This window comes from Solanum stenotomum, chromosome 2, assembly GCF_019186545.1.
Source record: "Solanum stenotomum isolate F172 chromosome 2, ASM1918654v1, whole genome shotgun sequence".
Taxonomy (NCBI): domain Eukaryota; kingdom Viridiplantae; phylum Streptophyta; class Magnoliopsida; order Solanales; family Solanaceae; genus Solanum; species Solanum stenotomum.
This window is the reverse complement of record NC_064283.1, coordinates 15,476,305-15,490,974: the sequence shown is the minus strand read 5'-3', so window position 1 is coordinate 15,490,974 and position 14,670 is coordinate 15,476,305. Positions and strand designations below refer to the sequence as shown.

At 35.1% G+C, this 14,670-nt stretch overlaps 1 protein-coding gene across 1 annotated transcript; it reads right to left on the bottom strand.

The window, feature by feature from the left end:
* Window positions 1-7,204: 7,204 nt before the first annotated feature.
* On the bottom strand, window positions 7,205-13,554 carry LOC125854754 (probable inactive receptor kinase At5g10020). The gene is made up of 3 exons (XM_049534329.1): window positions 12,468-13,554; window positions 8,856-10,523; window positions 7,205-8,006 (listed from the first exon to the last, which is right to left on the bottom strand). The coding sequence occupies exons 1-3, from the start codon at window positions 13,396-13,398 to the stop codon at window positions 7,429-7,431; spliced, it is 3,177 nt and encodes a 1,058-aa protein (XP_049390286.1). The 5' UTR covers window positions 13,399-13,554; the 3' UTR covers window positions 7,205-7,428.
* Window positions 13,555-14,670: the final 1,116 nt, after the last annotated feature.

Below are 14,670 nucleotides of genomic sequence, written 5' to 3'. Positions count from 1 at the left end.
TGAGTAAATTTTTACCAAGAAATTTAAATTTTTTCTGAAGTGTTAAGGTCACTAGATATAGCACCTTGAGTTCCAAAAAGAATTAAAGAGAATTCATTCAAGTCATTCTTTTGTTCTTTTAAGTTTTGGGTCAACTTCAAATGACCATAAATTTTAGCACAGGATGAATTAGGAGACCCATAATATACCAAATGAAAGGTCTTAGAATCCTCTTTCCAATGCCACTAAGTTTGCTAATTTTTGAGTTCGTATGAGGGAGATATGCCCGTTTGAAGTTGGGCTGTCCATTTAAGGAAAGTTACCCGAAAATAGGAGGGGTATTTTAGTCTTTTTCTTCCCACTTATTCTAAACGCGAATTACACCCAATTAAGGGTCTAAACTGATTAGAATCAGTTTCATTCATTACCAAAAGCGTTAAAGGTTTAGAGAGAAGATTCAAGAGGAGAAAAGTTCAAAGTTTCAAGCGTTCGTTCAAGAAATTCAAGATTAGAACCTAGTTCTTTGAGGTATGTAAGCTTCCATAGTGTTGGGTTCGTTCACCCTCACGCCAATCATGAGTTTCTTTTGCCAATCTATCCATAAATATTGAGCAATTTAATTTCTTGATGAGTTCTTGATAAGTGTTCTTGAAGTTTCCTTATCGATTAAGTTTTGATGTAAAATTCTACCTGGGTCAACTTCAAACGACCATATCTTTTAGAATATAAAGAGTTACGTGGTCCATAACCTATCAAATTAAAGGTATTTGAATCTACTTTCCAACGCCACCAATTTTGCGTCAATCCAATTTTTGAGTAAAAAGTTATAACTATTTTAGTAACCTGATACAGTGTTGTTACGAATTAGCTAAAAAGCGTCATTTTTGTGCTTCTACCTCCAAGAAAACACTAAATGAATTTCTTGACTAATAAAAGGCTCAAAACAATCAGATTTTCATATTTTAATCCATCATTCTCTTCTCTTTCAAACCCTAGGGCAAAACCCTAAGGAAAAATAAAAGTAAAAGACTCCATTCAAGATTCTTTCAATATTTTTCAAGATTCTTCTTCAAGGTAAATCTTTCTCCAAGAATTCCATTCTTTTCAACTCAAATTCCTCCATACAATAAAGATTTCAAAAACTAATTCAAGAATCTCAAGAAAGGTTTTCTTGATCGTTTACCTTCAAGCTAGGGTTTCAAGGCTTCTAATTAAGTTCTTCTTCGAGATTCTTCAAGAACCTTGTTCTTCCAGGTATGTAGGCTATCATAGTGTTGGACTAGTTCGTCGTCACGCCCTACATCTTCTTTCAAATCAGTAAAAGAGAAATCTAGAATTTTACCCCTAGATTTGAGTATTCTTAAGATAAGTTGATTTGAGTTCTTGAGTTTATGGTTCTTTTAAAAATTCTATTCCTAATTATTGAGTTTTTATATGTTTATTGAGATCATTTGAGTTGATTTGTTTATGTCTATAATTCAGCATGAATCCTATTTTGAGTTATAAATCTTGAGAAGTTTTTCAAAGCCAACGCTTGAGTTTTAAACTAAATTTTAAGGAAGTAAGTATGAGAATGATAAAAGTCGTATACATGAGTTCCATATTGTTATTTTGACCCTTGAGTCGAGTCGAGTTGTTCATGCCCATAAATTCTGCATGAACTCCATCAGTTGAGTATCTTTGAGAGGGGTAGTATCTTTATGTTCTAAGTCTTGAGTATTGAGTTTCTAATCATTTTGGGATTATATTCCTAATCATGGGGCTACTACATGTTACCCATGAAGGTCCTTGAGTTGAGTAGTGCATGCCCATAATTCCGTATGAACCCTATGAGTCGAGCAGTCTTGAGAAGAGAGGTATCATTGAGTCCTTGAGTTGAGTAGTTCATGCCCATAATTCCGCATGAACCCTATGAGTCAAGCATTCTTGAGATGAGAAGTATCATTGAGTCCTTGAGTTGAGTAGTTCATGCCCATAATTCCACATGAACCCTCCAAGTCGAGCATTCTGGAGATAAGTAGTATCATTGACTCCTTAAGTTCTGGAGTTGTTGAGTTACAAGTATTGAGTTTTATGCATGGTTATTGAAAACCTTGAATTGAGTCATTAATTCACGTCCATAATTCGGCATAAACCCTATCTTAAGAAGTCTTTTTACAAATTGTTTGAAAACTTGTTTTAAGACTTGAGCATATGAATTTGAGGAAGAGTAGAGCTGAGTTCATTTTCTTAAAAATGATATATGGGAACTAAGTATTCCCAAGAGTAATGTTTTCGCATTTAAGATGAGAGGAAACACCGATTCTAAATGAGTTTTCATGAGCAGTTTTAGTACCATCTCTTTTAAGAGAAAGATTTTGAGTAACAATCTCAAACCACAGAAAGAGTTATGTTTTTAAACATATGAGCTAGTTACATTTTGGGAGTAGTATTGAGCACCGATATGGGGACGAGTTCAGATAACTCAGGTCTCCATAAACCATATAGCCAACGTGGGTAGAAAGGGTCATAGTTTTTAGATGATTCATTAATGTTTTTTAGCATAGACAAGTGGATCCACTTAGTAGTAGGTTCTATACCCCGACAAAGTATAGAACAGTTCTGGCAGTGTGAGCGAAACGTTGTATTATCACATAGCTCATAGTGATGGTCGTCGGTTAGAGAATTTCCCACGGAGTTATATTGTATTTTTATATACAAATTGAGTTATTATTGTATTCTTCAATACAATTGAGTTATTATCTACTGTTTTAAAAGTTTTCCATATGTTGCATCTTTTATTGTTGTTTTATCCTTTAGTATCTTGAGTTGAGTATATTATTCTTGAGTTGAGTTGATTTGAGAAGAGGTAAGTATGTTTTCTTTTTATCAAGCATATGTTTATGCTTTAGAATTTCCCTTACATGCTCGTACATTCCACGTACTGATTCATTTGGCTTGCATCATGAAATGATGCAGATACAGGTATTCAGGATCATCAACAGGTGTTTCGTTGAGGTCATATGATATTTCAGTCAACTGTGGTGAGCCTTTTTATATTTTGGAGGACTTTACCTTTACCTTACAATTAGTAGTTTTGAGATGTCGTGGGTCTTCTCCCGATATTTTTCTATAATAGTAGAGGCTTCATAGATAGACAGTGTTGAAGAGTTTTCTGTATTTAATTCTTTTGAGTATTGTTCAAACTTTCTTAAAGTTAACTATTGGAGTTCAATGAATTTAATTTAGTTTTAAGTTTATGTATGCTTGAGTTAGTCTTCCACTTGTAGTCAGTCAGGATGAAAGTTCGCTTGGGGACCAACAATGATTCTCGAGTACCGGTCACATTCAGGGTGTAGACTCGGATCGTGACATATAGTCAGTTTCATTGATAATTCATGTTTTATGCAGAGTCCTTCACTAAAGAGCTCTCGGGTTATTGGAAGAGCCAGTGTTATTAAAAGCAACGAAGAGCTAGTTTTAAGCGTGAAGCAAAGCGATAGTCTGTCGCTTTAATGCCTTGTGATAAGTGATAGCGCTCCTAGATGTTTTGATGATCTCCTCACAAGTGTAGGGACTTGGTCCTTTGCAGAGTATGCTCGTCCAGTGTCAATATGTTGTACAGTTGTAAAAGTTGTCTGCGTCAGGAAGTTGGTGGAGTTGCAGAGTACTCCACCAATCAGAAGCGACGAGGGTTTGTACATTGGATAATAATTATTCTTGTCCAATATATTCAACTTACAAAACAATAAAAAGATTATTCATTCAAAGAGAGACATTTCAAGCTTCAAAAAACAGCAGGGACCTGATCGATTGCTTCAAGTGCTTCCTGTACCAGTTGTTACTTTGTTTGCTTGTAATCGTGCTTATATTGTAGGAATCGTTTCGCTTGTAATAGAAATGTTTCAAGTTTGTGTGAATCATTGTAAGAACTAAGTTAAGGGTAACTTAGTGTCTTACATTAAAGTCTATATTAATCAGTTAGGATTTGTATAGTGGGCAGTGTTGTATCTGCTCTGGCTCATCTAAGTAATAGGAGGTATTACTTAGTGTGGAGATTAGCAAGCTAATCTCATTTTGTAAACTGGCTTTTACTTTTGCTTGAAGAAGATTAGTGGAAGCAGTTTGAAAAGTACTGTTGAGAACAGGTCGTGGTTTTACTCCCTTGAGCAAGGAGGTTTCCACGTAAAGTTGATTGTCAATTTTTACTTTCAGTATTTCTTCTTTACTGTTTATTACTGTAACTATGTTGAGGACCTGGTCCCATCTACATAGGTGGACGCATACATTCCAACACCTTGAAATGATGCGATGGTTAATAAGTGTGCACTTCTGAAACCGAAGCAAGAAACGTGTTTTTATTTAAAGCAAGAAAAAGCTCGTTTAAGCGAGAAAATAAATAACTAGGTTTTTAAAAAAATTGTAAGAATACTTACCGTAAGTTTTTCTAAACATTTTCCTCCACTGTAGGATTGTTGCTGCGACTTGTGTGAATGCTGCAACTCAAGGTAAGTTTTGCTTCTTCTTCTTTTTCTGTTTTTCTATTACGATTCTGATGGAATTTTTTTTATTATTATTTAAGTTTCTCTACTATTGGCTATTGCGCTGCATTTTGCTCTGTTTTTCTTATTTGTATATCTTTTTTTATGCACTGATTTTTTTTATTTGCAATATCATCTACTCTGGTAATGCGCTGCAATATTGTATGATACATATGAGGACTATTTCTAGTATTTGTTATTTTTTTTAATTTAAGAATTGAAAGATATGCTTAATATGTTACTCTATTGAGTTCTTGGTCGCATATTTAATACTTTTTCTGTCCTAATTTATGTGGCACTTTTCGTTTTTCGAGAGTCAAATAGTTTAAGTTTGACCGGGAATTTGCGCATGAAATCTTCAAATTTTTGAAATGAAATTTATATATTTGTAAACTAGGTAAAAAGTAGTATAAGTCACAACAATTGATAATTTAAAATGTTTAAAAGATCTATGAAAAATTTACGATCAAATTTAGACTTGGTTGAATCTCGAAATCCAAAAAGTATCACATAAAATAAAACGCAAAGAGTATTTTATTTTTGTAATAAATAGTGTTTTATTTAATAAAAATGTGTTGAAGCGACCTTACGTCATTTTGTCCTGCTTCTTGCTTCTCAAAACACTAGGTATAGCAAGAAATGATTTTTACTTCATGTGCTCAAAGCATCATAATGACACGTTGTCTCATGTATTTCATCATCTATTTGGTCTTTTGGTACGAGGGATAAGCATAAATAGTCTTGAGATAAAATTTAGATGTCTTGTTTGGTTGACATGTTTGGATAACTTATCCCACCATTTATAGCATAGTAATGGGATAAGTTATCACATATATATGGTGGATAAGTTATCCCAGGATAACTAACCCCAGGATAATTAATCCTGGGATAACTAGTTCCCAACCAAACGACTTCGGTTTTGCATCCTCCTACCTCTTCTATAATATTTGTCAATTAAAGTAATAAAAGAGTTTATTGTGATTTAAGTTTTTTCCTGCTTCTATTGATTATTCTGTCTCAGTCAATTCTCTTTCGTCATACACATCTCATGAAGATGATGCAGATTACTTGTGGCACAATAAACTAGGACATGTCTTTTTTTTTTTGGAAATAAGGGGTATTCATGTCATACCGTTCAAGTTTTTATCCAAACAACTCTTTATATGTACAATTTACAGATCATGAAGGCCTTTGCATTCCTGGTAACAAAAATTAGTTGAAAACCACATTTAAGGCAATTAGAATTGACAATGGTCTAGAATTATTAATAAAAGATTACTATTTTTTTATAACCCAAAGACATCATGCATCAAATAATGTGTTCATAGGTACCACAATAAAATGATTTAGTTGAAAGAAAATACAAATATTTGTCTGACAATTATTAGGGGAATGCGTCTTAACTTCATTTTACCTGGTAAATAGTTTTCGCTTCATATTCATCCAAAACAAAACTTCTTTCGAAATATTGTACCAAAAATAGCCTATATATTCACATCTCAAATCTTTTGAATGTCTTTATTTTTTCAGGACTCTAAAAATTCACAAAAATAAGTTTGAGCCCAAAAACACGGATACCCTTTCAATACAAGATGTGACAAGGTACTAGATTTGAACACCAAGCAGGTACACACCTCAAGAGATGTATTATTTTATGAGATTATCTTTTCTTTTGTTCTTTCAATTTCCCTAATTCTAATTTTAGTTCTAAATTGATACATAATAATGCTAATCCTATATTGTTGCACTCCACAATTAATGTTTTACATAATACTTATGATTTGAATGTATTACCATACGTAGTTTACGTGGAAAAGTGGTCATTAATTACAGAAGCTCGTAAACTAAACAGTATACTAATACCCCATAAAGAGATAATTAGAAGATAAGAGAACTTATAATCATAAGAGCTTGAAAAAAATATATAATACACCACTAGTGACTAGTTCTAAGTAAATATAAATAATTAAATCTATGGCGATAATTTATTTTAATTTAACGTGACATCTTCAATACTCTTGCCAGTTGCCACATCTTTTTTTTAATAGTAATTCTAAGTTTTAATATCATGTTTAACTAATTCAATTAATAAACATTTCTCTTTATCCTTCAGATATCATGAAAAGTCCAATTTACAGGCAGATATTGGTCGGTCCAGTTTTGAAGTATATCTCTTTTTGACTTATCAGTTATCTTGCTAAACTTTTATAGAATCATTACTGATTATATCAGTTCGGTTATCAATTAACTATTAAAATTTCTTACCAAAATAATCATTCAAAAATAAGGTGACAAATCTAATAAAATGAGTTAAAAGCATCTTTTGATCAAAAGCAAATACTAACACTATGTAGAATAACAAAAAGTTTGAGGAACACTAAATAATAAAAGTATGAAATTAAACACTAAGTCAAAAGAACTTTATATATCTAATGAAATGAATGTAATTTATTAATTAACCATTGAATTATCAATTAACCTCAAACCCTAAAAAACCGATAAGCAAAATCATTATCGAAATCACCTAAACCAATAACCAATTACCAATAAGCCAATAAAAACAATTTGGTTCAAATTATTGGTTTCGGTTTCGATTTTGAACAGCAGGAGAAAAAATGGGAAGCAAAACTGCAGAATGGAAAAGAAGAAATGTAAATGAACATACAGTAGCAATCAGGAGCCAATTTCTGTTGGCAAAAAATAAATTACACATAAATAATTACAATCTTTTCTAATTAGAGAAAAATGTCAACCAATCAATCAATGGACTGATCATCCCTTTACACAAAAATTGAAGGGGGGGGAGGGGAAAGAAAATGGGGAATATGTAAGGATTGACCAACATTAGAAGGCAACCAATAGGACATAATAAAAAATGTGAAGGAAAAGAAAAAAGAATTGTAATTCCAAGACAACATGTACAAAAATTTCACACAGATATGGAACCCAGATTTTCAACAACTTGTCTGATGTTTGGCCTTTCGTTTATCGAAAGAATACACCTTAACGACACAGCTAGCAGATCATCCATCGCTTTGCAGTGTTTTTCTCCTCCTGCGATGTCCCTATCGATACAGTCCATTCCCCTACCTTCTTGATCACCCAACCAAACCCAATCTGTTAAATCAACTGCAGCAGAGTGTGCTGAGATTAAGTCTCCAGCACTTCTTCTTGTCAGCAATTCCATTAGAATCACACCAAGAGCATATACATCAGCCTTAAATGATGGGATAGGTTTGGTCGCAGTAGCAAGTTCAGGAGCACGGTATCCTAGAGCCCCTAGGTTCAGTATCTGCTCTGCAATCCCCGCTGGAGTCATCAGGCGGTGGAGACCATAATCAGTGAGGCGGACACTGTAATCAGCACCAACCAAGATTATATTTGTAGGTTTCAAGTCTCCATGAGGCAGCCCTCTCTCATGCAGATATGCCAAACCCCGAGCAACTTCAATGGCAACTTTTAACCTTTGGTTGAAGGATAACGGGGAGTACCTCCGAGGGGTTGTCTCTGTAAAAAGTAGACATTCATTAAAAACTTAAAACTGCAAAAAATTACAAAAAGTAAAAAGTTTCCAACAACCCCCAACATGTCTACAAGTAATCAGTCCTCACTGCACCGGGGATACTATGACAAAGCCAACTCTCCATATTTATCAAGTTTTACCATCATGAATGATTCATAAACAATGGAAATGCTATTTAAAGCGGATTGTTGAGCAACTATCACTACATTCTAGGTCATGTTAACGAGATCGTAGAATAGGTCTACTCCCTAATTTTAATGGGCTATTGATGTGTGGCTGTTAGCGTACGGCAATTAGTGAACCAGAGATCTTTTGTACCTTTTTGGAGTTCCTTTGAAGGTTACCAGATGACACATAAAGATCTGCACATACATTCTAACAAACATAATTTTGTAAAAAAGCATTCAGATTCTACAATTGCAGTCCTATTTTTTTCCTTTTCCGCTTGATCAACAACTCTACCACTGGATTCATAAGAGACGACAGATCCAAATAAGATCTCATCACTATCTGCATATTGTAAGACATGTAAAAGAGGGACATTTGCAAGAGAGGCCAACCAAAAATAAATAATTGGGCCAAGTCAACTTTATCCTCCATAATTTTTATCAAACAATCCCACAAAACACAAGAGATCTCAGCAATTAGAAAACCACCACTAGAAATAAGCTATGCTGCTATAGAAACTATTTATGCGAAGGATATCAATATTGGTCCAAACACAAGATAATCACCCACCAGACCAGCAAAAGGGAACTTTCTACTAACAGTAACCAAACAACAATGGAAGACATGGAAAATCATTGTTGAAGTTATTCGTAAGGAAATCTTACCATAGAGATGCAACGCCAAACTATCTCCTGGTATGTAGTCTGCTAAAATAAGCCTTTCTTGTTCCCGAGGTCCCCAGTAATATGCTCGTAAAGGAACAGCATTTGGGTGCCTAATAGATCCAATCTTTTTAACTTCCTTTGCAAACTCTTTCTTGTTTTTTACCAACCCAACCCGCAACCACTTGACAGTAAGAACATGCCCACTATTCAGAGTAGCTTTATACAATGTGCCATGGCTACTTCTACCCAGAACTTCAGCAGGGGCACGAGATAACTCCTCAGCAGTAAATGACAGTGAACCATCCAGGAAGAACAATTCCCCAGCCAATCGATCCGGTGAATACACATCCAATGTCTCTGGTTGTTCAACTGTGTCGACGAAACGAGGGGAGGAAGCTATTGGAGAGCCTGGAGAGGATCTCCGGCCAAATGTTGCAGGATTATTACCCACAGTGCCAAGATGCGTAGATGCTGAAACTGCAGTTACTCCTTCTGGAAAAACTTGCTCAACAATTTCTGTACCAGACTCAATTTGCCCAGACAGAGATCTCGAGTTCGCTGTGAGCAAGTGATCATTAGAGAAACTCAAGGAAATTGGTGGTGGTTCTGAGGAGCCATGGAACTTGAAAATTCCAGGCCGGCTGAACCTCCCGAGTTTAACATCCCTTCCAGCAGCTTGGCTGTTAAATCCACTTGGTAAGTGGAAATCTTGGAACCGTTGTCGATGGTAAGCCAGGAGAACAACACCAATCATTAAAGCAGCTCCAACTGAGGCAAGAATAATAGCCACCCTGATACTGGATTTTGAGTTATGATGGTGCTGACTATTTTGATCAGGATCACCATGATTATCATGTAACCAGTTGCTTGGGATTGCCAAATTTGAGTTTCCAGGACGAAATGAACTTTCATTAAAGTTTCTCAAATTATCAGGGATAGCACCACTTAATTCATTGTTAGACACATTAAACACCCTCAAATTTGATGAAAGATTTTCGGGGATCATACCACTAAAATTGTTGTTAGATATATCTAGGAATTCCAAACTTCTAAGGTCACCCAATTCAGTAGGCAGCATGCCTGATAACTGATTCTTAGCAAGATTTAGCACTTGAAGCCTCCGCAGATTACCAATGGCAGAAGACAAATTACCTGTGAAAGTGTTTTCTGAAAGATCAAGAGACTCCAGTGCAGGGTATGGTGATTGAACAAGTAATTCGCTAGCATGAGAGCCTTCAAGAGGAATTGATCCTGACAATTGATTTCCAGATATATTTAGGTTCATCAATGTCGTCGAAGTAAAAAATGTAGATGGAATCGGTCCACCAAGTTTATTGGTGCTGAGATCAAGTTTAACCAGTCTTGGCAAGGTGCCCAGTGCTGAAGGTAAGGTTCCCTCAAGAGAATTGTTTCCGAAATTAAGTGAAGTCAATAGTTGAAACTGAGAGGTTATATTGGGAATATTTCCAGTTAACCTATTTGAACTCAAATCAATAATTTCCAAATTGGCTTCCCATCTTTCAATAGCTGATATACCATCCACAAGCATATTTCTGCTCAAATCCACAACTGCACAATTTCCTATGGAGGATGGCAGTGAACCTAATAGGTGGTTCGATGAAATATTTAGAACTCTCAACTTTGTTGAATTCACAATCGGAATTGAACCTGCATGCGTAGAAACTAAATATTAAACTTTAAATATCTCTTTAGAATAAGTTTACAAGTCCAACAGAAAAAGAGCTCACATTATTAAAAAAAAAACGTGCAATGTTATTAAACATCCAATTTAACTTTCAGGTCCAAGTGCAACTATTTCTAGCTAAAGAATATGGTAGAAATACTATATAGCCAAAAAAATTAAAAGGCAAAAAAGTATATTAGTGAGACAAGTATACTAAACTATCTAGCTGATCTGAGAGTCATTTCCTCAAAGAATAAATGCAAGATGAGAAAAATGAAATATCGGTCATCAGTCAACGGCACCATTCAACTTCTGAACAGAGGATCTCCACATTTAGGCTCTAAATGGAACCACACTCTGGTCCTATGATGAAAGATATCCAAGTGTAACTAAAGAAATATGAAATTGTGAACCCTCTCTGTAGCTCATGAAACAGAACAAACTTCCCTATCAGAGGGTCACCGAGGAGTTTTAAGCTCAGAGACCCAAATTAACACCCTTGTAAATTTGCTCTGCTTTTCTTCAATAATCAAGTCTCACCGACTCCATTCTTTTCTCTAATCTGAGTACTGATTTGATAATAATGAAGACAGGAATGTTGTCATCAATTCCTTATCAAAAAAGAAAAGTTGTCATCAATTATTTTCTAATTCTAAGGCCCAACGTCATCATGAGCGGCCTATACTGGAGGGAAGGGGGGAGCCCTGGACGGTGTAATGCAATGATAACAAAATAGAAAGATGAGCATATTAAGAGCAAATAGCTCATTAATGAAATAAAACTCATTTTACTGTAGGTACAAATATTGTGCTATAACATTGGCTATTGGAAGCAGAAGAAAAAATTCAACATTTTCAACTTTTCAAGATAAAGGCTAAATCAGTCTTATCGAAAGCAAAAAGAGTAAAAAAGCTCTAAGGTTTGATTGGGCTTTAATGGAAAAGGGCGAAAAGGGAGAAAAAATAAATATATTTATGTTTAGTCCTAAGCATGAATAACAAATATATAAACATAAGGAAAAGTATGCCTTAGAAGCTTGATGACGACACTAAAGCGCACATTAAGCGAAGCGAAGCGCTCAACACGATTTGAGCCTTGCTTCAGGGCTTAAGCGCCTTTGATGACACTGGACTAAATATTGCTCCAGCTAGCTTGCCATGAACTTTGAGCATACAGTTATACCATTGCAAAAAGGATTATTTATGGCTACTAATGATGCAATCATTCATGCAACTATTCCATTAGGGGCTTTTATTAAATTTACTACAATTAGGAAACACTTTGTTGACTACTTATTATGGGCAAGTTCTATTGAACATGCTTTGCAATTCAAACTAGTCTATGCAGTCCACGCTGCTCACGTTCTGTTGAGGCAAACAAAAAAAGCTGGCGGTAAAAGTTTGTTCAAAATCTAGTTTTGTTAAAACATTTTTTAAAAAACCTACTTACACAAAAAAGCAAACTTTTCTGTATTTGGCATAAGCTGAAAGACCTTGAAGATTTCTATTCTCTGTTATATAGATTGTCAACCACTACTCACACAAGAAAACTAATTATAACCTGACAAGAAAACAAAAAGAACGAGATTTTACATTCACAACTGTTATGTTGCTCGGACTCTTCAAAAATGTCAACGGGTGCGTGTCGGATTCTACAAAGTAGTGTATATTTGGAAAATCCGACACGGTGCGGCATCGAAAGTGAAGAGTCTGCGCAACTTTGCATAACTGTAAAAGTTTCAATGCCTAAAACAGAAGAAAATTTCCAATTTTAGTCCACCTCCAAAAATTAAGAGGCTTGAAGTTAAAGGCATCCACAAAAACACTATACAAATAAAAGGTGTATTTGATTATGATCATTCAACAACAACAATATATACTGATCTAAGAAATGCAAATATTCCAAAAAACTGATATCCATTTCCCAACCTGAAAATCCATTGCCACTAAGATCCAGTTCTTCCAATGGACCTGTTCCCTGCAAGAGCTCATCGGGAATCAATCCATAAAGCTGATTATTGCCAAGCCTTAAAACCCTCAAATTATGCATAAACCCGATAGAAGGAAGCTGCCCCATTATAGCATTATTCCCCAAATCTAAAACCATCAAATTCTCAAATGCCTCCAACAATTTTCCAGGAAAAAAACCACCACCCAAGTTGTTGTGACTCAAATTCATGACCTGAATTGTCGAAGAGAGTGATACATTTTCCGGGCTCGTAGGAAGAGACCCGAAAAACGAGTTGTTACTCAAATCAAGATGCTCAATACGCTTCATCTCCAAAAACAACTCCCCGATATCACCCCAAATCCCATTGTTATGCAAATCCAGTACTCTCAACTGCTGAAGATTACTAATTCCACTTGGGTAACCAAATGTAAAATTATTATTGGACAAATTGAGGTAATTCAAACCCCAAAGCTCATTAATTCGTGCTGGAATTGGTCCATAAAACTGATTTCCAGAGAGATCCAATTGCTGAAGAGTTAACATAGAACCCAAAGCAGGAACAACCCTACCCGTAAAAGAGTTACCAGAAAGACTAAGAATTTTGAGCTGCTTCAACCCACTAAGAGTTGAGAACTTCAAGTCACCTACAAGCCCAAGCCCGTCAAGAGAAATGGAGAAAACAGAATCGGAGTTTTCATCACAAACGACACCATGAAACGACTTTGGACATGCTGATGGATTTGAAAGACCCGTTTGACTCCATGAACTAAAGATTTTACCTAATGGGTCGTTTTTAATACCCTTTTTGAACTCCAAAAGTGATCGAACTTCATCTTCTGCAGCAGAAGACCCATTGAGCCGAAACACAAGTACAAGGAGGAATAAAGAGAGAGATTGAGAGAGAGTCATTGGGTTGAGAATGTGAGTTAAGTGCTAAAAATGAGGCATTGAGACAAAGAAGGAAAGTCTGAAAAATGGTAAAAGGAAGAAAAGCTTAAGGATGACTATGGAGAGAGTACCATGGAAATTCAAGAAAGAGTTCAGACAGAGAGAGAGATTAGGGTAGGTGGGGTTGTAAGAGAGGGAGTGGGGTGTGGGGAAAGAGTTGGGAAAGGAGAAAAAAAGAGGGAAATTAGGGTTTTTATATTTGGGGTAGGAGTGGCAAATGAGTTGGTGTCTCTTTTGTATTTTGCTCTTTCTCTCTGTATTTCTCTGTTGGAATGGGGTGGTATTTTCATGAGAGGGGAGGGATGGAGGAGTAATGGGGCGTGGGGGTGGAGAGCATAAAAGTAGTACTTTTATTATACTTCTTTCTTTCGTTCATTTTTATTTATCACATTTTGATTTATGAAAGTCGGTTGACTAATTTTTCAAAGCTAAATTGAATCAGATTGATTCACTATTTAAAGGGTTGATATGTGGTGAGCATCAAAAGTAGAATTTTTATTATACTCTCTCTGTTTACTTTTATTTATCACACTTTGATTCACGAGAGTCAATTTGATTAATTTTCGAATATGAATTGAATGAGATTGATTCATTATTTTAAATGGGGTGGGTTGGAGAGCATCAGAAGTAGGATTTTTTCTGTATTCTCTCCGTTTACTTTTATTTATCACGTTTCAATTCACGAAAGTCAATTTGACTAATTTTTTAAGCTAAATTGAACTGAATTGATTCATTATTTAAAATGGGGATGGGGCGGAGAGCATGAGAAGTAGTATTTTTGTTATATTCTCTCCAATCACTTTTACTTATCACATTTCAATTCAGGTGAGTCAGTTTGACTAATTTTTTAAGCTGAATTAAAGTGGATTGATTCATTATTTAAAATGGGGGTGGGGTGGAGAGCATCAGAATGTAAGATTTTTATGATCATCTCTCCATTCAATTTTATTTATCACGTTTCAATTTAGGAGAGTCAATTTGACTAATTTTAGAAGCTGAATTGAACTGGATTTGATTCATTATTTAAAATGGGGTGGGTGGAGAGTATCAGAAGTAGGATTTTTACTATACTATTGTTTACTTTTATTTATCACGTTTAAATTTACGAGAGTCGATTTGACTAATTTTTTAAGCTGAATTGAACTGGATTGATTCATTTTTTAAAATGGGGATGGGGCGGAGAGCATGAGAAGTAGTATTTTTTATCATTCTCTCTCCAATCACTTTTACTTA